This window comes from Talaromyces amestolkiae (genome assembly GCF_001896365.1).
Source record: "Talaromyces amestolkiae strain CIB chromosome Unknown scaffold27.1, whole genome shotgun sequence".
NCBI classification, from domain to species: Eukaryota; Fungi; Ascomycota; class Eurotiomycetes; order Eurotiales; family Trichocomaceae; genus Talaromyces; species Talaromyces amestolkiae.
The window spans coordinates 408512-432726 of record NW_024468063.1 but is presented as its reverse complement, the minus strand read 5'-3'; the positions used below and the strand labels follow the sequence as shown (position 1 = coordinate 432726).

At 39.8% G+C, this 24215-nt stretch overlaps 4 protein-coding genes across 4 annotated transcripts; 3 read left to right on the top strand and 1 right to left on the bottom strand.

Moving 5' to 3' along the window:
* Positions 1-8528: 8528 nt before the first annotated feature.
* BHQ10_009950 (uncharacterized protein) lies at positions 8529-9891 on the top strand (the record flags this gene model as incomplete). The annotated part of the gene is made up of 4 exons (XM_040882921.1): positions 8529-8550; positions 8697-8975; positions 9073-9164; positions 9265-9891. 4 exons carry the CDS (start codon positions 8529-8531, stop codon positions 9889-9891), a joined length of 1020 nt encoding a protein of 339 aa, XP_040738452.1.
* A 1339-nt stretch (positions 9892-11230) lies between these two features.
* On the top strand, positions 11231-13074 carry BHQ10_009949 (uncharacterized protein; the record flags this gene model as incomplete). Its single annotated transcript, XM_040882919.1, has 3 exons — positions 11231-11350; positions 11408-12222; positions 12276-13074. 3 exons carry the CDS (start codon positions 11231-11233, stop codon positions 13072-13074), a joined length of 1734 nt encoding a protein of 577 aa, XP_040738451.1.
* Positions 13075-15144: 2070 nt separating this feature from the next.
* Positions 15145-17148, bottom strand: BHQ10_009948 (uncharacterized protein; the record flags this gene model as incomplete). Its single annotated transcript, XM_040882918.1, has 7 exons — positions 15145-15275; positions 15336-15566; positions 15623-15930; positions 16004-16273; positions 16330-16591; positions 16660-16878; positions 16938-17148. The coding sequence occupies 7 exons, from the start codon at positions 17146-17148 to the stop codon at positions 15145-15147; spliced, it is 1632 nt and encodes a 543-aa protein (XP_040738450.1).
* A 981-nt stretch (positions 17149-18129) lies between these two features.
* Positions 18130-23317, top strand: BHQ10_009947 (uncharacterized protein; the record flags this gene model as incomplete). The annotated part of the gene is made up of 6 exons (XM_040882917.1): positions 18130-18196; positions 18259-20290; positions 20352-20641; positions 21568-22231; positions 22300-22427; positions 22476-23317. The coding sequence occupies 6 exons, from the start codon at positions 18130-18132 to the stop codon at positions 23315-23317; spliced, it is 4023 nt and encodes a 1340-aa protein (XP_040738449.1).
* Positions 23318-24215: the final 898 nt, after the last annotated feature.

Here is a 24215-nt window from a genome sequence, read left to right as displayed (position 1 = left end):
TGGCCTTCGTGGAACAACCCCCTAGACTCTGCAAATTCGGTAACGAATTCTGCCACCAGCTTCTCCACCACCTTACCTAGGCACTTAAACAGGCTTATAACCTGGTAGTACTTCGCTATCGTATAGCGGCTCTTATTAGGCTTCCGTAGAAGCACCCCTTTAGCGGTTTTCCAGGTTCTGGGGTATATCCCAAGCCTAATACACTGTCTAATCAGCGCTATCACCTAGGCCTGATCTAGTTGCCAAAGTAGCCGGATAGCATGGAAATTAAGTAAATTGACCCCTAGAGCCTTTTCAACCCCCTGGCTAAAAATTGCGTTCTATACAGTTAATTCTGTTATCAGGTTATGGGCGTTTCTAGACCCTGGGAGGTCAATCTCGGCGTCACCCTCCAAGGCTTATGGAAAGGCCTGCTCCCTAAAGAGAGCCTCCTTCTTACTAAATATTACCGCTACCACCTCCCCCGTATCCAGATATAGAAGGGCTGGCGTGGTGCCGTTAGTAGTGGATTTGATGTAACGTAACACCATCTAATACTACTTTTCTTCTGCCTTAGAGCCCTCATCCGCTTCTTGTAAGAAGGCCTCCTAATACTCTCTTTTTGCTTGTCGTATAGTAGCGTAGTAGGCTTTCTAGACTTCTTAGTGGTCCTTCTCATTAAGCTCTCTAGCGTGATATGCCTTATAAGCCTTTGTATAGACCCCCTAAGTCTTAATCGTCTAAAGGCTTTACTAGCGCTTTAACCGGGCATAGAGTCTAATTTCCCGGGTATATGCTCTAAGCACCCTAATAAGGGAGTTCTTAATTAATATAGCTTCTTTTTCTATATCCCCCAAAGAGCAGTTATCTGTTAGGCTTGGATAGGGGCTTATAAGTCTTTTCCAGATATGCTCTACTACTTTTATCCTCTCTGCGTCCCCTATTAGAGCGCTAATATTCCATCTAGTTACTATTGCTTCTTAAAGGTTAGATTCTTCTTCTTAGGGCTCCTATGAGGCCTAGATAACTAGATAATCCAATATGGTTAGGCCTAGTTGCTCTATTTCCTAACTATTTAGTGGCCCTAGCGCCTCATTACTGATTGTAAGGTCAATAATCAAGATGCTAGGCTCCTTCTCATCCCTAGTTACTCCTTAAGAGACCTAGGTCTTATAGAGCCTAGTAGGTATATCTAGTTTGTTGTTAACAAATAGGCTATATCTATTAATAAGCCTCTCTAGGGTCTCCGCGTCTTTCCTTGTTGAATTTAGGGCATTCTATATGGGGCTATAGGCGTTAAAATCCCTAAGAATCAGGCATCTATCCTATAGGATAGGGTCCCAATTCACATCTGTAAGGGCTCTCTGGTTACGCTAGCTCATGCTAGTGTACGTGTGAGAGGCCTTTAATCAGCTATCGTAACAGTTCACTACCCTAGTACGCCTGCCTTGCTTCACGATATCCACTACTATAAAATAGGGGTGGTTTACTAGGTCTGTTTGGGCTTCGATAACCATATTAATCACTATATCTCGCCTAACTGTGGTCATCACATAGGCATGCTCTCTAGGGCCCTCTAGCCAGTAAAATAAGAAGTCTGGGTAGCTTATATTGTGCTTATCTACTAGGGGCTTCTAGAGACATGCTATCTCCGTACTAGCCTCTAACACTGCCTCTAATGCCGTATGGACTACGGCGCTAGTGCGGGCATAATTGTGTTGAAGCACTAACATAATCTCTGACTTGGGGGCGAGTCTGGAACCGCTGTAGGCGTTGCTTCTGCGTCTATTAGCTTAATATTATTTGGCTCTGGGCCTGGGGTGTCCACTAGTGCTAGGCCTAGAGAGCTCTCCTTCAGGGGCTCTGATTGGGGCTTTGGGGGTAATGGTACCACTACGCCTATCTGCTGACCCGCTGGGAGTTGGTGTTGTAGATGGTGATCCTGTATATGCTAGAGAGCGTGTTTACGCGCCTGCTTTATCAAGGGGTATTTTAGGGATGAGGTCTTATGAGCCTTACCGTAGTTGGTGCACTTGATTAGGTAGTGTTGGTATGCTTTACTGGGTCTACCCCTATAATCTATTATGTTGCAGGTATGGCTTAGTGTCTTATGGTCCCTGGTGCAGATTGAGCACTTAGGGGGTCAGCCTTTGCACCTAAGATGGTTAGAGTGCCCTATTCTGCAACACCGAGTGTATATGCTCTCAGGGTTGACCTCCTTATAAGTCTCTGTTGTATGGCGCTGAGTGCTGAATTAGAGGCTTAATTTGATTATTTTACAGGCATCTTCTTTAGAGCCTATGGTGACTACTATAGTAGCGCTTTATTGATTTCTAGTCTTTAGTTTTCTAGGGCTTATTAACTAGATAGGGTCCCGCTTGAGCCTAAATACCCCCTGGAGCTCTATCTCTTCTTGGGCTAGGCTTAGGCCGTTCTCACTGTTTATATAGCGGTGCATGGGGACTCTATGGACCTTAATATGCTGCTATTGCTCACTAATCTCTACTGAGATGACCACTGGGTTATATCTCTGTATAGCAGTGATAAGCATATTGTTATAGGCAGGCACGAGCATGTTGCTGGGTGTGTCCTCTTGAAGGAGTACTATAAGGTGCTCTGAAGTAGTGTATCCAGCGTTAACTGTTTTTATAAAGTTAGGCATGCCTACATTGCTCAACGCCCAGTTAAGCCCTAAGACGATATCCTGAGTATCCCCATGAAGCGTATCTAGAGGCTTCTTACGCCGGAAGATTAGGCGTTGTTTCTCTTTGCTCCGGGTGCTAGTAGGCTTTATTGGGACTGGCCTAGGCTCGTTAGTCGCTGTAGGCGTTGCTTGTTGCTTGCTATATTGTATGGTAGTCTATTCTCTAGCGCTTATTTGTTGGGCGTACGTTGCCCTCGGGTCCTGCTTTCTAGGTGCTGGCTCTGGGGGTGTCTGAGTGGGTTTAGGGGCTAGTTTTGGCGCTCCAGGCCTCACCTGGGAGCTTACTAGCGCTGGTGAGGTTGATTTCTGTTGATTCTCTTGAGTCTAATGCTGGGGTGGGTCCTGGGGTCTATTCAAACTAGGTGCTAGGCTACTAGCTATGGGTGCTTGCTCGTTTTGGGTAGGTGCTAGCCTAGATTTGGGAACGGGCCTTGGCACTGAGTTGCTTGTCCTAACCTCTGTGGATATAGGTGCGCTGGGGGGAACAATTTTCGAGGTTTTTAGGGCCTGCACTATATGTTCTAGGCGGTCCACCCTAAGTTGTAGGGACTCTATAAGGGCTGCCTGATCTTTGATAGTCGTCTTAAGCCCTGCGCGTTCTTGTAGGATAGGCTCTATAAGGTCCTTGTAGTGCTCTATAATCAGGCCTGAGATGTCTGGAGTGTTGTTTTTTATGCTGGAGCCGATGTGGGGTCTCTTCTGGAGGTTGTATTTGTTGCTAGGGGCCTTAGTGACCTTTATTCCACTCCTAAATGGTGCCTTAATAGTGTCTCTAAGCCCTGAGAGCAGCTGGTCTGTAGGGCCTGTTTTGAAGGCCTGTTAGGGTCTCTGGGCTTGTGGCAATGCTTGGGCGACGCCTAGAGACCCCTGGATTGATTTTATTGAGTGTAACCAGCTTAAAGATGGCTGGGTTGACGCCTGCGAGGCCTCTGGGGCCTGATTTCCTGGTGTTGGGGGTTGGTGGCCACCAACGACCCTTAATCCACCCCCTGTCGATATGGGGCCTCTAGGGGCCTTTGGGGGTCCTGGTGACGTCCACATAGGGGTTTTTAGGTGCTGAGAAGCCTAAAAGGCCCTCTAAAACATGTAAAAACGACTGTTTTTCAAAAAGTGCCGAAACTCGTGTTCCGGCCGGTTAATTTAGGTAACTTTATAAGTACCTCTTTTAATTCTTATTTATATTATTTTTTAGGTTTTAATTATATTATAATTTTCTATTTCTTAGATTTCTTACACTTTTTTTTAGATTGCTTCTAATTCTTTTTAAATATAACTTACTTTCTTTTAGTTTCATTTTTTATAATAGGCTTTAGCATCTTCTACGCCTCTAGTTTATCTAAGCTAGTATTTTTCTTTAGTCTTATCTGCGAGGATATTTTTTCTAATTTTTTCTATAGACTTATAATTTCTTTATATTTTTCTAATTTAGTTCTTAGGATATGGTTATTAATTAAGACTATTCTAGTTATTTAATTAATAATAGGATTCTATTCTTATAGCTATAATATTCCTAGTACTGTATCGTATCTACTTATTATTATAATATTAAATATGGTTATTATTATATATAATCCTAATTTTAATAATATTAATTTAATTTTAATCTTATATTCTTACATAATTGAATTTCTATTGATTTCTATAATATTAATCTATTAATTTATTTTATACTTTTTAATCTGTAGCTTCTTTATAATTTTAGAATATATATAATTTCTAGTAGCTTCTAAATTAAGTAAGATTTGTAATTTTATATTATAAATTTCTACTAGAATAATAATAGTTTAATATTTTTAGTTAATTATAGTAGTAATTATATATTTCTCTTAATACTATTCTATATAGCTTTAAATAGCTTGAATATATTCTTTTAGATAGTTTATATATAGCTTATTATAGTGATAATAGTAAAATATTACCTTACATATTTCTTTTAAGAGGTTTGAATAAAATAGATATCTATTTTCTTTATATATATATCTATAAGTTAGGTTTTTATTAGGGTATATAAATTTTACTTATATTATAATCTCTAGTATTCTAGAGAATTACTGATTGATTTTCTTACTAAGATAGTAGAATTTATATCTATTATTATAATATATTGTTTAGTGAACTTTAATATATATATATCTTTCTAAGTATAAGTAATATATATATAAATAGTTCAGTATATATCTTAATTATCTACTATATAATTAGTATCTAATAGAATTTAAGATTCATTTATATATTACTGCTAGAATCTTATTATTATATTTATAAATTAGATAATCTTAGTATATCTATTTATAATATCTTTTATATTATTTAATATATTTTTTTTAAATATATTAAGATTCTTTCTAATAAGTTGCTTTAGTAGATATATAATTATATAGATTATCTTTCTAGTTTTATTTTATATTTTAAATTTCTTATTTAGTTATCTATATTATCTTATAATTTTATTTAGCTTTATAGTTATTTATTTCTTATTTAGTTATATATTAGTGCTGTTTTTCTTTTCTGTATATTTTTATAATTTAATTTATTCTTTTATAGAGATTTAGATAGGGTTTTGATTATTCTTAATCTAAAACTAGCTAACTTATTACTTATTTATTATTATCTTATAATACTAATTAAGAATAAAATAATTTAATTAGTGAGAAATCTTTATAGTTAATATTTTTACTAGACTCTTCTGCTTCTGTAGGTTTTTCTATATTTATAGATGCTTATATCTTCTATATCTTATAGCTCTATTTATTTCTTAAAAGCATGTGGTAAGTATTCTTATATATAGCTATAAATACTTAGGTATTCTTTCTTTTTAATATTTTTTGTATTTTTTTTTTATTTAATGTTATTTATTCTTATAGGAGTTTTTCTATATTTTTAAATATTTTAATTTTTTTATAATGTTATATTNTTAATGTTATTTATTCTTATAGGAGTTTTTCTATATTTTTAAATATTTTAATTTTTTTATAATGTTATATTACTTTTTTAATATTATTATTTAAGTCTATTAGCTTGTCTAATATTTATTAAATTTCTTTTTATAATTATTTTTATTTTTTAGTTTATTATTAGATTCTTTTCTTATATTATTTTAGTAGTTTATTATTAATTTTTAAAATTTCTTTAGTACTGTTTTTATCTAGTATTATTATATAGATAGCTATTATAATCTATTATTATAAATCTTAATTAGTTATTTTTTAGTTCTTTTTTGATTTTTAATATTTATTTATAAAATATTCTAATATTCTATAATTAAAGTAGGTTTTTTTTTAATTAATTTTTCTTTTTCTTCTTTAGTTAGTGTAGTGTTTATTTATATAATAATATTATTATTTTTATCTCGAGTTCTTCTTTAAGATATATTTAACTAGTATTCTTTCTACTAGTATTAATAGTTTTAAGATTAGTAATATCCTTTTTTCTCTAACTATTATGTTTAAATCTATAAGTTAATCTATAATATAGCTTCTATTATCTTCTTTAGTATATTAGGCTGTAATATTATTTATAAGATTTAATTCTTTATANTCTATAAGTTAATCTATAATATTACTTTTATTATCTTTTTTAATATATTAGATTGTAGTATTATTTATAAGATTTAATTCTTTATATTTTTTTTTAAATTTTTATAGAATTAGTTTTATAGTTTTTACTCTTCCTATTATAGTTTACTAGATATTTAGAGAAATTTTATAATATATTTTTTAATAGATCTATACTATTTGATTCTTTTAATTTAATATATAATATTAAATTCTTTATTTACTATTCTATATAGTTAGTTTAATTTTTCTTTGAAATACGCGAAGCTATTAAAGTAATTAATTATCTTAAGATTATACTAATCTTTATTACTAATTAGATAGTTATTTATATAAGGTGTAAACTATATTATAGTATCTCTAGTAAAGAAGCTAGTAGCTATTATGACTTTATTGGCTTTGATAATAATCTATCTAATATTATTTATAAAGTAGATTTGTAGCTTTATTAGAAAAACTTTTAAAATTTTTTATTTTTTTAAGAATAGTTTAATTTTCTTTATTTTGACTTCTTTCTAGATAATATTATTATTAATATATATCTTTATAACTTATTCTTTAAGTTCTTCAATCCTTACTAGGATAAATGTGATGTTCTAGTTATTAGTAGTTATAATATTACTAGATAAATAAGATAGAGTTATAGTTAGTGTTAATAATGCTAGCTTATAGATCTAAATTCTAAAAGATACTAGTATTTATTAAGAAATAGATATTACTTTCTTATTAAAATTTTTCTTTCATAATAAGGGTCTTGAATTATTATAAATTAATAATTTATAATTATCTAGATTAGAATAAATTTATTACTTAATAGTAGTTAAATAATATTCTATTTAGAAAAGAGCAGTATGTCTAAATAATAATAAGAAAGCTAAAATTAATTAGATCTATAAATAATAGTATACTTAAGATTAAATAGTTAATTCAAGATAATAGACTAAAACTAAATATATAATAAATAAATATCCTTATATATTCTATCATTAATATAGCTATTATATCTAATCCTTAACAACTAGCTCTGATAGATCTAATCATAGCTATTATATCTATTTACTAACAAATGGCTCTGATGGCTCTGATACCCTAACCCTAGTAATTATGGATAATTTTTTGTTCCGTCGTGCATTAGCTTCCGTGCATGGGGGTCTGATTCATTGGCTGTGACTTCTTAATTTCTTCTGACAATATAGCATTTTTATAGGTGGTTAGGGCTTCTACAGGAATTATCCACGCTCTAGCATGAAGCTATTCCCACCTGGAAGCTCTCCACCTTATTATTAGAAATAAGCAAATTATTATTGTATAATATTAAAGATTAAAATAATTAATATATCTACAAACTAGCTAATTTTAAGGATATTCAATTTACTAGCATTGATCATTAAGAAGTAAAATCAATTATAATATAACTTTGAGGATTAATTTTTTTCAGTGATTGTCACGGACCTGGATCCACCTTAGCTAAATAGTGTTGTTTGAGGTATGCTAGGCTTGGTTGAACCATACAAAGGTTCGATAGTTGACATCGATAAGATAGACTAAGTATATAGAGTAATAATAGTTAGTATAAAGCACTGAAGTCTTAATATAAGTAAAATAGAAGAGATCCTCTATATAGCTTAGTATCTATATAAGTATGAATATCTTACTAATTCTTACTATATCTAAATGATTTAGATTAAAGAGCTATTAATAATATACTGATAAGTATATTTTATATAGTTTCTTTTAGTATAATTTTCTATATATATCCTGCCTATATACTAGTATATCTATTAATATATAGTACTAGTATATACTAGTATATATAGTATACACTTCCCTTTTATATATACTAATCACATATCTTCTTATTAGTTATTCTTAAGCCTATGTTTTTAGTTGACCGCCCACGTACCTAGTCATAGAAATGACTAGATGTGGTGTTAACTGCTATAATTAAACGCCTTCCCTTAATAGTACTAGATTCTGCCTAGTATCATGCAAGTTGGTTTCATAACAGTGATTAATTCTATCTATAATTGTATCTAGCCCGGCTACAATTCGATATTTATGGTTAGAATCTCCTAGCTAAATATGTGAGCTAATCTACCAAGCGGGGTCAGGCAGGATTAACTCTTGGCCTTGTACATTATTGGTGGCCAAAGCGAGCTAATAAGAACCCAGGGTCCTTACACCAATTCCCCCTCCTAGACTTTCCGCTTCCAAATTTTGTACTGAACTGCCGAATCATAAAAGGATAACATTGCTTCGACTCAAACATTTGCTCAAATCCCAGAGCCAACATGGCCACAATGCGCGCGATCGGTATGTTATAACTCACTACCCTAGCCCTAACCCATGAAGATAATGGCTATGGAAGTCATCACAGATGTAACAGCTTTTTAAGGCTGATTATTCTCTGTTACCTTCATTCCTTTCTAAACTAAATTAAGCATATTGACAACCACTAGCTATCGAAGGCGGTAAAGGCCCTGCTGCAGCGATGTATATTAGCGACATCTGTAAGCCAGTTCCGGCACCGGGCGAAGCGCTCGTGAAGATTCGTGCCTTCGGCCTAAATCGCATGGATTTACTCCAGCGCGAGGGGCTATATCCAGTATTACCACCTCAGGCACCGAAAACCATGGGTGTGGAGTTTAGCGGTGTTATTGAGGAATTTGGCGATGAGGATGCTAGTAAGGTGGCTAGATTCAAGAGTGGAGATGAGGTGTTCGGATTAGCATATGGCGGTACGTATATTGCCAATGGATCCAAGAGGGACTTGCATGCGTTGGGCTAATGGAAGGGGGAAAGGGTATGGTATTTGAGCTTACAGTGACTGATTAGGCGCCTATGCCGAGTATATCGTGGTCTCGACGAGAATGCTAATCCATAAGCCAAAGGAGCTTTCATGGGAGCAGGCGGCTGGTATACCAGAGGTACGTGATCTGATATCACATCATTTGGAGATATTGACGTCGGGTCTTTATGTATTCGAGGAAGCTTATACTCATGTTGATAATGATGAATTACTTCTAGACCTGGATCACAGCGTCGCAAGCACTCTTCTTCATTGGCGAGTTCAGACAAGGCCAATCTATCCTATGGCATGCTGGCGCCTCCTCGGTCTCTATTGCTGGTATTCAACTAGCTAAAGCTGAAGGTGCTTCTGCAATTTATGCTACAGCAGGTTCGCCAGAGAAAGTCCAATTCCTCGAAGAAGAGCTCGGTGTAACGAAGGCCTTTAACTACAAGACAGAGAACTGGGCAGCCAGACTTCAAGAGCTCACTAGTGGTGTTGATCTGATCGTCGATTTTATTGGAGCACCCTATTTTCAGGGTAATCTAGATACTGCGGCAAAGAATGGGCGCATCGTGCTTTTAGGCCTCATGGGTGGAGAGAAGTTAGCAGATGGTGTGAACATTGCGCCATTACTATTCAAAATGCTTCGTGTGGAGGCCAGCGGGCTCCGAACTCGGGATCTGGATTACCAGGAAAAATTAAGAGATCTGTTGGTTGAGCATGCGTTACCAAAGTTCTGTGATGGATCGTTCAAAGTTCATATAGAGAAGGTTTTTCCATTTGAGGATATAGTGGAAGCACATCAGTTGTTGGAAGGTAACCAAACAAAGGGCAAAATCATTTGCATGCTAGGGCCCCGATAAATCAATCTCATAGCAATGTGATGAAATGCGACTTGTTCCTGTGGAGTTCATTATGGACCACATCTTTTGTACTTCAAGGTATGTGATGTAAGTGGATATTCATTCTTCAATAGGCCGGCACCGGTACGTCGTTGATCCTGGCCATGATTGAACAACGAGTACAAGTAACTACGTACACAATAAATATCCTGATGTAGCTCGCTATTAAAGAAAAAATATTTAGAAACAACATGCGCGCCGATTTATGTGGCTTCGCCGGATTAGACATACGGAGGAGGCTGGAGTTAGCATGAGGGTGCACTCTTGGAGCATTCGATTTCAAGTTCTCAAGCCTGTATGATCGAGCTTCCGCTATAAGGAATGAAGCTATTTCATTACTCGCCACAATACATGCAGCGCTTCTGAAAACCTATCTCTAGATCATCAATGATGAAGGGCGGCATTTGAGTCTTATTGTTCAATAAGACGTCCCGGCCAGTTTCAGCTTAGGGGTTAAATTTCGCAGCAAAGGTAATCTGAAAAATACATATCTCCTCGGCCACCTAAGCTGCTGAAATGAGACTTAGGTACTAATATAGTAAGATTTATAGTAATTGAGTCGTAGTCAAACTCCACAGTCCCTCGCAGATAGTCTCCTTTCGGATCTTCATAGCCTCAAACTCAACCGTCCCGCAGACTATTCTCAGATACCGCGCGACTAGCGGTTTAGGGCCACGGGTACTGCACCTTTTTAGCAGTATGTAACAGGTAATGGATAATGATCGCCCAGGCTGATGCCATGCATATGATCATTTCACGCCAGTCAGCTAACCCTAACTGCTGCATGTGTGTGCTGTTGGAATAAATGCGTGTTATCATTATCGTGCTTAGTCTTTCTTGATCGTAGTAGGCGGGTAATAGCGTAGAGCAATATGATCAGGCGATAGGAGAGAGAGGAGAGTTGATAACCAGGGCGGTGAATATAGTTGTCTATTGGACAACACAATCTTGCGATCAGATATAACATCGAATGTACAAGGAAAATATTGGTCCATCGCTAAACTCCACGTCCTTAACTAACCCGAACCATGGTCGATAGGATAGTACCCCTTTCTCAATAGCAGTAATTCGGCTGTATCCCTCGCTTATCCTCCGAAAACATGGTAAATTTGCGATAAGGCTTCCGAGTTCCCGATCTTGCTTCCCGGGAGGGCTCGAGATCTCGGATAAGGCCAAGTAGTTACCGCAGTCGACGAGAACGAGACATAAACCACCGGAAGTATATCTTCCACTAAACGGCAATAGCCGCACTACTTCTAACTTTGCTAACAGTACATCTTTTCTCTCTTCAAATATCAATATGCCACCTGAAATTTGCTCTGTAGAGGTAATTGTGATAGGGGCAGGAGTCGGAGGCCTCGCTGCCGCAAAAACCTATCTTGAACTGTCACCGTTAACCAACCTTGTTATCCTCGAAAAGGTGTGTTCCAGTCTATCTCTCTCATATAACTAGCATGATGTAACTCAGGGGATTTAGAGAGCAACCATAGGTGGTGTCTGGTCCGAAGAGAACTGCTACGAAGGCCTTAAGACAAACAACCTTGGTGGAACGTATGAATTTAGCGACTTCCCCATGGGTGAAAAATACGGCGTTAAAGAAGACCAGCATATCTCCGGCTCGATACTACACTCTTACTTGAATGATTTCGCGGATCATTTTGACCTCCGCCGCCGGATCCGCTTCAACACCCAGGTTTTAGAGGTTGAGAAGATCGATCAGAGTTGGCGCCTAAGTATAGGTACCACCGATTCACCCTCTGGTATCGAGTACATATGCGAAAAAATAATCATTTGCAGCGGTCTGTCGTCAACTCCCAATCCCGTTAATATCCGCGGCAGTGACGAATTTGAAAAGCCGATAATCACTCACTCGCAGTTGCGCGAGGAGGGAGCACGCATCGCTCACGATCCTGCCGTCGAGACTGTTACTGTTGTGGGGGCATCAAAAACAGGTTACGACGTTGTACAGATGATGGCATCGAATCATAAGAAAGTCAATTGGGTCATTCGCGAGTCTGGGGGCGGTGGAGTCTGGATGGCATCTCCATGGGCCAAGTTTGTGGGAGTAAAAACGAAGCTGGAGTTGCTTGCAACCATGAGATTCTTTACATGGTTTAGCCCATGCGTTTTTGGAGATTTTGACGGATTCGGCTGGGTCAGGAAAGCCCTGCATCAAACTCGCTTGGGAAGATATTTCGTGCACAAATTCTGGGAAGGAATCAGGATGGATATCATTGATTCGAACGGGTACAGGAAAGAGGAATGCTTGCAATACCTCGAACCCCTACAAAGGTGAGGATAAGTATCTTTTCCGTTCAAAATACCCGTTACTGACATTAGGAAAGTTTATTTTGGTCTGCGCGAGTCGGAATTCTTAATTATCCGACCGATATTCACAACTACCTCCGCTCCGGCCAAGTCAAGATCATACGGAAAGACATCAAAAACCTAACTGGGCCCAGAGTTATCACATTTTCAGATGGTAGCAGTGTTCACACAGATGCACTAGTCGCTATCACCGGATGGAAGCTCGCTCAATCGATGACTTACAAGCCCGATGGCCTGAACAGCAGTCTGGGAATTCCTTGCAGTGATATCAGCGCAGAAGACAGAATCCTCTGGCAGCGATTAGATGACAAAGCAGATGAGGAAATTCTAGCCCGCTTCCCATACCTCTGCAATTCTCCACCTGCTATTCCCTACAAGCAGAATGTCAGCCCCTATCGACTGTATCGCGGCATTGCACCCCCATCGCTCGCGGTGAAGGGAGATAATTCTATTGCATACATTAAGATGGTCCACAGTACAAGCAATATAATTATTGCAGAGTGCCAAGCGTTATGGACGTACGCTTATCTGAATGGGAAAATATCCCTTGACAAAACAGACGTATATCACCAGGCCGCTCTCTTGAATCGCTACGGAAAGCACCGTTATCCCTGTGGATTCTCTGCGTGGTATCCAGAATTTGTCTATGATGCTATTCCTTACGCAGACATGCTCCTCTATGATCTTGGGCTTAAGCGTTGGAGAAAGCCTACTCTCAAGAAAGAGATATTTGAGGGGTATACTATTCATGATTACCGGGGGATTAATAGAGAGTGGCTAACGGCTCAAATGAAGGCAGCATCAAATATGTTATGATCTGTAAGATAAAGAAAAACGCTATTTTATTTACTGCTCCTTCTGTCGTCTTTATTGCTCACTTCTTTCGTAACTCACTCTGCTTCCGGGTTTGCTTTGCCTTCTCCATTGCTACATAGCCAAGCAAAAATAAGCACATCTTTCATGTCACGAGGCCTGATAATCCTTTTAAGGCATTAATTTCCAAGTTAGTATGTTATATATTCTGTAGGGGAAATAAGAGATCGTTAATCATTGCTTTAGATTACCAAATTTCTGTATTTTGATGCAATACACGTAAACACAGATGTTTATATATCTTCCTCAAGTAGATTTCGCGTTTTTGACCTCTCCTGTGGAAGATTCAACTTAATGGAAAACAGCTTCTATTCAGTATTTCATCCACCATGCCTCGTCGTAGTTGGCAAAATGAAATTGCAATGACTTACCAGACGGACATATCCGATAGAGCGCTAAGGTAAGAATAGTAGCCAAAATCTCTTAGTCTATCATCCAGCTTAAAGTACTCTAACACGGCAGCCTATTTCGAGGACTTAGATTCATCTACTATATAGCGATCTCCAACTTAGTAATCTGTGAGCTATTAAGGTAAAATCATGATAAAATAATATTTCCTAAAAGGTCCAATATTTATACAGTTACACTACCTTTCTGTAGCGCCCCACACCAAGAGTGGAAGTGGTGCTAGCACAACATCTTTTATCAGTCGGTTATGTACCCAACAGGAAAGACGTGCCTTTATCATTATAACATCGGTAAGAGACTACAACATTAAAGTCCACTTCCGAGAGATCAACACGCCAGGAAACGAGATGTTGATTTGGATCCTATACCCTATATTAACATAACACCCTGGCGAGCCGGCCTACTCCTTAGATTAAGTTGATTTGTAGTGATTGGCGCATATTATTCATCGATATTGTATCCGAATAAAATAACTAGCCGGTGAATTAAACGTACTTCACGGGTGGTACGCGCATAGGTAAGTTGCGCACCATGTAATCCTATACAAAATGGCTATTTACAACATATCAATATTATCACGACAAATCTATATTCTTCATTAAGAATTTAAGGGGTAGCCTGAATAAATTACTTATCAAGATCTTTTGAATATAAAAAGATTTTCCTCGGCATTCATCTATATAAATCATAACCCTAAATATTATAAGGTAATTTTCTGTAACTTTTAGTACGAAGCGATTCTTTATATAGCTTAGTATTTATATAAATATACTTGTATTCTATATATTAATATGTATAAACGTAAATTCCATAAGTTTTTTTATGTATAAATTTTGTATATTTTAATATTATTTTAGACATATATAATTATACATTTATTATTTATATTATTTATAAGTTTATATCTTTAGCTTGCTACTTTTGTACCTAGTTATAGATATAATTGGCTGTAGTGTTAGCTGCTAGAATTAAATATCTTTCCTGAACAGTGCTAGATTCTGTCTAGTGTCATGCAAGTTGGTTTCGTAACAGTTGTCTGTACCAGTTTTCAAAGTCTTATAATCTGACTAATTCTTAATTTAATTCTAAATTGGAGTATATTGAGATTGGCCAAAAGAAGCTCTATTGAATGGTATTGATCAGATAGCAACAAATTCAGGTGTAAGGGTAGTATAATACCGTGATTTTGCCCATTAGATAATGACTCGAGTATAGATAAGCACACTATTATGTTACATTGTGTCAATATCTTGCTCACTCCATCCGATACTTAGACTCGTTCACAAAGAAAGGAATAGCGCATATGAGTCTCTACACAAGGTTTTAGATGCTTCGGAACTTTTAACAAGATCCATTGATCTTTGAAAATAGCTCGCAACTTAAAAAATTGAAAATATACCAACCATGATTACGATCAACTAGGATGTGCGTTCCCTGGTGATAAAAGGCAGTTTTATAGACATAGATAAAGCACAAGGTTATTGATCACTTGATGCACGATTTCGGCAAAATATCATGTAGGCTATTTATCCAATTCCATCCAATTCATGTTAAACCGACCCAAAAGATCCGATAGTCGTATCATCTAACAATTCAAGCATGGAATTATACAGCCCTTTTCACCTCCATGACCTCAATATGCGTAGCGTCCAGAGCTTTCTTCTCATTAGTCTCCTCCAGAATCTTGGTCGCGGTTGCATTTGTGACTTCATTTGCTTTTTCTTTTCCTTCGAATACTGTTTCAGTTAGCACACTTCATTCCTATCATCTCAGAAAGGGAGGGGGAAAACACTCACAGAATGAAAGCTCTTCCAAAGTTCTCCCTGCCGTTTCGGGAAAGAAGAAGAAAATAAAAACGATTTCAAATATCAGCCAACAGCAATACACTATTAGCCATCTCCAGGCAATACGTGCCAGTCCGATAGGGTTCACATATGTCGCGAAGAACGCTGCACCGCGGCCATAGAATTGAAACCAGGCGATACCGCGAGAACGGCTCATGTAGGGGAATATTTCGACGAGATATGCTATAGGGAGTTATCAATTATCTCCTTGCTTCGAAGATTGAAGGAGGAGTACTTACTGTATGTTAAAGCATTATATCCAAGATTATAAGCTGGTTGATAAGCAAAAATGAAAAAAATGGTTGCTATGGCAGCAGCATGACTCTTTGTAACCATGAACCTCTCCATGGAGATTGTCCACGCAACATAGACGGTCAATAGACTACAAGCGCCCAGGAGATAGATTGGTCTGCGTCTGAATCGTGGTGCCAATAGGGCAGCTGTTGTTCCGGTGACTAGACCCCAGCAGGCGATGCCGATGTTGATTTTAGATTTGACTACACTGTCTGTGATGCCAATGAGATTGAGTATGTCGCTTAAGTAGTACCTATTTCAATATGCCTTGGTTAGCCAATTACCTCCCTTTTGTCCTATCCATTGAGGGTAAAGGGCCAACCCACGAAATCAAAGTATTTCCACTCCATTGCGTAAACAGCCCCAAGAAAGCAGTAATAAACAAACGCCTCCTCATCCCAGGTGTCTTAAACACATCGAACCAACTCTGCTTGGAATCTTCCATCTCAAGTTTTATTGATTTCTCTATCTGTGCCAATTCAGCTTTGACGAAGAGAGAATTAGCGTCGCCCTCGGCATGGTATTTGACTAGGATTGCCTGGGCTTCATCGTAGCGATCTTTGCTGATGAGATACCGGGGGCTTTCAGGGAGGAAGCTTCGCATGAATCTTTTCAGTGATCATTCCTTCTATCAGAAAGCAGGTATGCTCACAAGACAGTTGCAATTTGAACGCATGCCGGTGCAATCTGCAATAATGAAGGAATCCTCCACGCCCAATTACCAGCAATAGTCACGGTCCCAAGTCCAACTGAGGCTGCAATGATTTGACCGATGAAATAGGATGAATTGAAAAGAGAAGTAAGAAATGGTCGTTCTTTGGGATAGCCCAGTTCACCGATCAACGCTGAGCCTGCTACAATGCAGTAGGGGATACCGAAACCAAGGAGAAGACGGGCAACGATATACATTCCCACTGTAATACCAACGAATGAGTCATGATTAGCTATGAAACGGGCTACCAAGAGGAGTTGCATAACGTACCTCCGTTGGAAAATCCTTGGATTAAAGCACCGACTAGACTAATCATTGATCCGATAAAGATAGTCCATCGTCTTCCAAATCGCTGATTTACCCAAGGAATAAACGGCAAAGCACAGATTGCCCCGAGCGAATATGCAGCCCCAAGAAATCCTTTCAACTGGGGATCTATCACATATTCCGGGACTCCATTTTTGAGATGGCCGGTTGGTGAGCCAAAGTCTAGGCAGTAATTAGTCGGTTAAACATCCCAGTTTGACAGTAAGAAAGAGCAGCCGTACACTTATTCCAGGAGGGTACAATCTGCACCGTATTGATAATCTGCGAATCAAAGCCAGACGTCATTTCAATTCCCATGGCAGCAGGGAATAGGACCAGATATAGCGAGCGAAGTTTCTGCTTGTGGTACCAAGGGGTATGGTCATCTTCAAGGAGACCAGCAAGCATAGGGTCAGAAACATCTTCTTGCCGCTGTTTACCGATGGCAACCATTTTGACTCTGGTTACATATGAAGATCGGTCTGTCTTGAGTAAAGATAAATGATGTTTCAGATCGGTCGACCGGGTCATGGGGCAGCGTATCCTTCTTATACGACGGGGTCTATCGTGTCGGGATATATGAAAACAATAATATAGTTTTGGGTGGCTGAAATATCTTCTCTATTTCGCCATGCTTTGAAGTGGATAGGGCTAACAACTTCAAAGGGGTGTCGGAGAAGGAATGACCAATCGCTAAACTGTTCTAACTTCTCGCTAAACGATATTTCATCCATTCAGCGAACAGTTCACAGACTTTTGAAGCGACTTCCGAATTAACCAAAGTTCCAGTGGCCCCTGCGTTTTCTTCGTTCAACGTGACTTAGTGCTGAAGAAACTTTTCTCCAGATTCGCCCCATGCCAAGTGAATCCCCACGCTAAAGCAAATGCTGAATGGTGCGCAAACAGAAGCCAAGATTTGGGGCTTTCTGTAGTAGCCTCACCCCGCATGTAGACTCGGGGACACTCCCCGACACAGGAAATCATGGAGGTCAGCAAAAAAGGGCGATATTTGGTACTACTGGATAAATGCTAGAAATAATCGCGTTTTAGCCGGAAACCGTCTATCAAGCCAATCGGCTAACTTGGTTCTCCCGGTTTCGCAAATTTTAAGCATGTTGGTCACGTATTCTGCTGGAACGATAGAAGAAGAGCGCCGGGGAGACTCCCCGGTTGACTCTAAGCGAAGCTAAAATATCTGTCGTTCATTCACATGATAAGAAAAATGCTAACGAGACTTATAGCGAGATGCAGGGACAAAGTCATCAGCTCGCTCTTCGCAGACTGAAGCATTATCGAATTACTTAATTTTAATTGAATTGAAGTCACGGCTCCAAGGGACTTATGAGGACCAATTGTTGGTATGCTTCATGATATAGCTCTTCAGACCACGGAAGTACCTTCAATACGATCTTTGTCGAGTACATAACAACAGTCATGACCTTTAACGTTGATGCCGTACTGGCCAAACTGAAACAAAATGACAAAATCGCGCTCTTGTCCGGTAAGCTGCATCCGTATTCAGGATTCTACATTGCGTATCTTCGATTAACCAGAGACTACCAGGAACTGACTTCTGGCACACGCAACCCATCCCTGAGCACAACATCCCCTCCATCAGAGTCACCGACGGCCCCAACGGCATCCGAGGCACCAAGTTCTTCGCAGGCATACCAGCCGCATGCATTCCCTGCGGTACAGCTCTAGGCGCAACATGGGACAAATCCTTAATTCGACAAGCCGGTAACTTAATCGGCCAAGAATGCCTCGCAAAGGGAGCGCATTGCTGGCTAGGACCAACCGTCAACATACAGCGCTCTCCTCTCGGTGGTCGCGGGTTTGAGTCCTTTGCTGAAGATCCGCATCTGTCTGGTAAGTTGGCTGCAGCGATGATTGTTGGTTGTGAGCAAGACGGATCAGGCGTAATATCGACCGTCAAACATTTTGTGGGTAATGATCAGGAACACGAGAGACGGGCAGTGGACTGTTTGATTACTCCACGTGCACTCAGGGAAGTGTATTTACGGCCGTTCCAGATTGTTGCACGAGATGCGAAACCGGGAGCGTTGATGACTTCCTATAATAAAATCAATGGGAAGCATGTTGCAGATAGCTTGGAACTGTTGGAGGGTATAGTGAGAAAGGAATGGCAATGGCTACCGCTTATTATGAGCGACTGGTACGGAACATACACGACAATAGACGCCATGGTAGCAGGACTTGATCTTGAGATGCCTGGTGTATCGAGATATCGTGGAAAATATATTGACTCTGCGGTTCAAGCACGTCTCATCAAGCAGTCTGTAATTGATACGCGGTCTCACAACGTACTAAACTTCGTGAAGAGAGCCAGCCAGGCTAAAGTGTCTCATGTTGAGAAAGGCCGTGATTATCCAGAGGACCGAAAGATCAACCGAATATTGTGCTCTAACAGTATTGTGCTACTCAAAAATGAGGAGAATAACCTACCTTTGCCAAAGACTATCAGAAAGATAGCCCTAATCGGCTCCCATATGAAGCACCCCCAAATCTGTGGTGGAGGAAGTGCAGCTCTTCTTCCGTATTACTCAGTTTCCCTGTACGATGCCATTACCGAAGTTCTTCCCAAATATGCCGAAATCACATACGAAGTTGGAGCCTACGCACACAACATGTTGCCAGTCATCGACCGCATGTTGAGCGGCGCCGTTATGCATTTCTACAACGATCCTCCTAGTATAACAGGCAGAAAACTGCTGGGCACAGAACCTGTCACTAGCACAGCCTTTCAGCTTATGGATTACAACAATATTCCAGAACTAGATCGCTCCTTATTCTGGACATCGTTGGCCGGAGACTTTACACCCGACGTCTCAGGTACATGGGACTTTGGCTTAAGTGTCTTTGGGACCGCAAACCTTTACATTGACGACGAGCTGGTTATCGACAATACATCTAAGCAAACTCGCGGGACCACATTCTTTGGTAAGGGTACAGTACAAGAGACCGGCTCAAAAGAGCTTGTCAAAGATCGAAAATATAAGCTGCGCATTGAGTTTGGCTCTGCTAATACCACAACCATGGAAACAATCGGTATGGTTAATTTTGGCGGTGGAGCCGCACATCTTGGTGCCTGTCTGCGCATGGACGCGAAGCAAATGATTGAGGACGCCGTGCAAGCCGCTGCCACTTCTGACTATACAATCATCTGCACCGGCCTTAGCGGAGAATGGGAATCAGAGGGCTTCGATCGACCGCACATGGATCTTCCGCCGGGAGTCGACAAAATGATCAAAAGGGTGATCGCTGCGACTCGAGGTAGAGCAATCATCGTCAACCAATCTGGTACGCCAGTTACTATGCCATGGGCTAATGAAGCATCATGCATCGTCCAAGCGTGGTATGGTGGAAACGAGACCGGCCATGGAATTGCAGATGTTTTGTTTGGCGACGTTAACCCTTGCGCAAAACTTCCACTCTCGTGGCCGGTACATGTTAACCATAATCCGGCTTATTTGAGTTTTGCGAGCGTTGGGGGTAGGGTACTTTATAGCGAAGATGTTTATGTTGGATATAAGTTCTATGAAGCGACCGGGAGGGAGGTGTTATTTCCATTCGGGTGAGCATATTTTCTTCTGCTTCGAAGTAGGTTATTCGTTACTAATTCTGGGCTTTTCTAGTCATGGCCTCTCTTACACCACATTCGAACTCACATCGCCAACTATTACAATAACACCAGAAACATATGACCCGGAACACCTCAGCGTCGTGGAGCTTTGCCTCAAAAATACCGGCCAACGTGCCGGTGCACAAATCTTACAACTTTACATATCGGCACCCAACTCGCCTACACCGCGGCCAATCAAGGAACTACACGGATTCGAAAAGGTCTTCTTTGAGCCAGGACAACAGAAGACGGTAAGCATTACAGTTGATAAATATGCTACCAGCTTCTGGGATGAGATTGAGAGTATGTGGAAAAGTGAGGAAGGAGATTATGAGGTCCTCGTGGGAACTTCAAGTGTAGATATCCTTGGGAAGGCAGTACTAAGGGTTACTGAGACGAGATATTGGTTGGGATTGTAAATCATTACAGAATGGGAATAAAGATAGATTTGGTTAGACGTTATGTCCAAGCCTGGCTTCCCCATCTAAACGGACGAGCAATTAATATACTTCAGGGCGTACTTGCCGGTGGTTAGATTAAACGGCGAGCGTACGAGCTGAATAGTTCGCTCCGAAGGTGAATCTTCCAGCCTCAGTCCGATGACGTTATCCTTACAGCCATCTTCGAAATGGTGAAGATGGAAATATTAAGTTCACTTGAACAATATAGATCTAGTTAGCTAATCATATAATTTGAAGTTTACATGAAAAAGCAATTTGTGTAGTGTCGGCTCTGATTGAAAACCAGCAATAATGAGGCTAGGATGTTCGGTATAAACAGGTCCTTCTGACTGGTCAAGCCAAGAAGTTAATTTATTCTTGGTTTCCCCTCACCAACCACGACACCGAGACCGACCATCAACTACCGTGTGTATGCACTAATTGTTAGTTGTTATCATCGAGAAAGATAAAATAAATCAAAGAGATGGACGCCCCTGATTCGATTCTCGAATCAACCAGCAAAAAGCGCAAGCTAAGCCGATCTGAATCTTCTTCCATTGCAGCCACCCGCAAGCATACTCGCGTCCTAGCTGCATGCGATGAATGCCGGATCAGCAAAACGAGATGTGACTCGGTGAGGCCGGTATGCGCAAAATGTCAGAAGAAGGGGGTATCGTGTGTTTATTCGGATAAAGATCCTTTTTCGATGTATGTTACTCCCTTAATAGCAATAATTTACGTACTGATCTGATGGAGAAAGATTTGAATCTTTGGGCGAACGCCTTTTAGGCGCTATCGAGCGTCAGCAGAAGGTCCTCGATGAGTTAGTAGCTCAGAAAACAGATAGAGGACGGAATGAGGTACAGCATTTGCATACAACACTTGAAGACGCTGATCTGGAGACAATCTCGAGAAATGACACCCCGAAAACACATATCACCGGATCAGATATGATTCTCAGCTGGCCCATTTTCCCGAAAAATAAGCCAGTTCACACATTTCCAGCATATGCATATGCGGAAAAGGAGAAGAATATTGATCACTGTCAACACACCATGGTTCCCGGCTTGATTGGCTACGACAGCTCTCAACGCCGACGCATTTTAGAATTGAGGGATATCTACATGAGAAAAATTCAAATCAAGAACCCCATTGTCGACGCATGTGAATTAGATAACCATCTCATCAAGGTCCTGGAAAAGGGGTTTGACTGGAGTGCGTCGTCGTGCTTGGTGTTGCTGGTACTGTCGCTAGCTGCTATATGGGGTGATTATCCGCATAATGATCGGAGGACGAACGTTGATTGCATTGCATCGCATGACGGATTTAAACAGGCGGGGTTTGTGACGAATTCGGTTCCGAGACATCGGATGAGAGAGTCATGGGGTTATTTCTCGATGGCAAGAGAGCGAATATCGACGGCGCTATTGGATGACTCGTTACTGGGAGTTGCGTGTTTTTGTCTATTTGGGTTTGTAAATAGCCTCCTTCCTGTCACAATTTCTTGACTAACATTGATAGAATGTGGTATCAGTATAATATCGAGCCAATCCCCGGTTGGAAGATGTTTCGCACCGCGTCGATGTTATGGGAGGCTTATAACTTGAAACACCGAGATGGAACGACGGAGAGATCTAAACAGGAACAAAGTATATCACCTTTCCCTTTTATTCTCAGTTCTATGCTAAATAAAACAGGCCTTGAGCAGAGATTATATTGGACATGTCTCAAATCCGAATGTGAAGTACGCTACGAATTGACCGATCTTCCATCATGTACGCTGTACAAATCGGATTTTCCGTTCTCTCTTCCAACATTTTCGACCTCTTCAAATCTGCGTACCTCATCATCGACAGTGAGCAGTGGTCATGAACAGCCCATCGAAGACTCACCCTCGTATTACTACTACCTCGCCGAAATCTCTCTCCGCAGACTCCTCAACCGCGCACGAAACGCGGTCGTAACCCTGAACCCCGATATCGACTTCACCGCCGCATCAATCCTCGCTGAAACATTATGCAAACTTGACTGTCAGCTTGAACAGTGGCTTGAGTATCTCCCACCAGTTCTCCGATTCAACAGACCACCTGAATGTCTTCCGCTACCTAATGAGCCTGAACTTGTCAAGCTCGTGCGTGAGCGTTACGTCGAAGTGCGCGAACTTCTTTGCCGCGCTCATCTCTACCTTTGTCTTCACTGCGGCACTACCCTCAGCCATGAACAAGCTCGCGTATACGGCGCAAAGGCTAGTGAAGGACTAGCTTTATCCGTCTATCGCATTCAGACCGAAAATCCATTTTTTCGACACCCGGGATCCTGGGGAGCATGTCGCGTAAGATTCAATCATTCATTATGCTTGATTGCTGCTTTTAGAGGGAAAGTCAATGGGGTATCTTCGGCAGAGTATGTAGTCGTACCCCCCACTTGGGCGGATAGTGTGAGGGTTGTTATTGAGAGGTTGGACGTGTGGAGCGAAGAGGGGGGTGGGATCAGGGAGTTGGCTAGGTTGTTGAGATGGTTGATGAAGGACGTTCCTTAGCTATTTTCAAACGTCGTATTTGCTTCCATCATGATGTCCCATCAATTTTTACTTATAGCTGTTTAGTTCCACTGATAATTCTCAGATGCTCGCTTAGTGTCTGACGGTCATAAAGCACGCTATATGGTGTATCCTTTAAATGCCGTTGCCGAAAACACTTCGTGATCGTTCAATTTTTAGAAATCGATCATTAATTGGGACAAGGACTATAGTTTGCGCACTTATACATTCAGCACTGTATATATCAATGAACTTTATCTACAGAAAGTGAGGCCTCGCATTGACATATAGCGAGTTGGGATTTCGGGGAACAATTAAAAGTGTGGCGGATAGAATATTACTCAATAAGGACTGAGGACGTTTAAGCCAGTTATATCCGAAATATATATATCTGCCACTTATATTTGACTTTCTTATATTTGCTTCTGTGGAAGCTTTTTGTAAGAGGGGGTTTACAAGGGCGTAGTAGTACGGGGCCCAGTCCCATAGGACTTGCAAAGGTCTAAATATTTATATATTTTAATAATAATTCAGTGATTTAATCGTTTTATTTCAATAAATTATATATAGATTTTAGTATTCTCATAAATAGCTTATCAGAATTCTACAGGAGTATAGATATATCATATAGGAATGATTTAGGAGCGATCTTATTTGAGTCTTAGCCTGTTGTAGTCATTATCAAGATCTATTTTGACCAAGTCTAGAAAAAATGATTAAGAATTTATAAATATTATTTTATAATATTAAATTGTAAATTTTTAATAGATTTTCTTATAGTCTTTATAAATAGAATAGATTTGGATAGTGTAGCGGGGAAGGTGTATGCTGGGAAGCGGCGCAGAACGGAGAAGGATGAGCTGGCCAATCAGAGGCCATATTAATCTAAATGCATAAC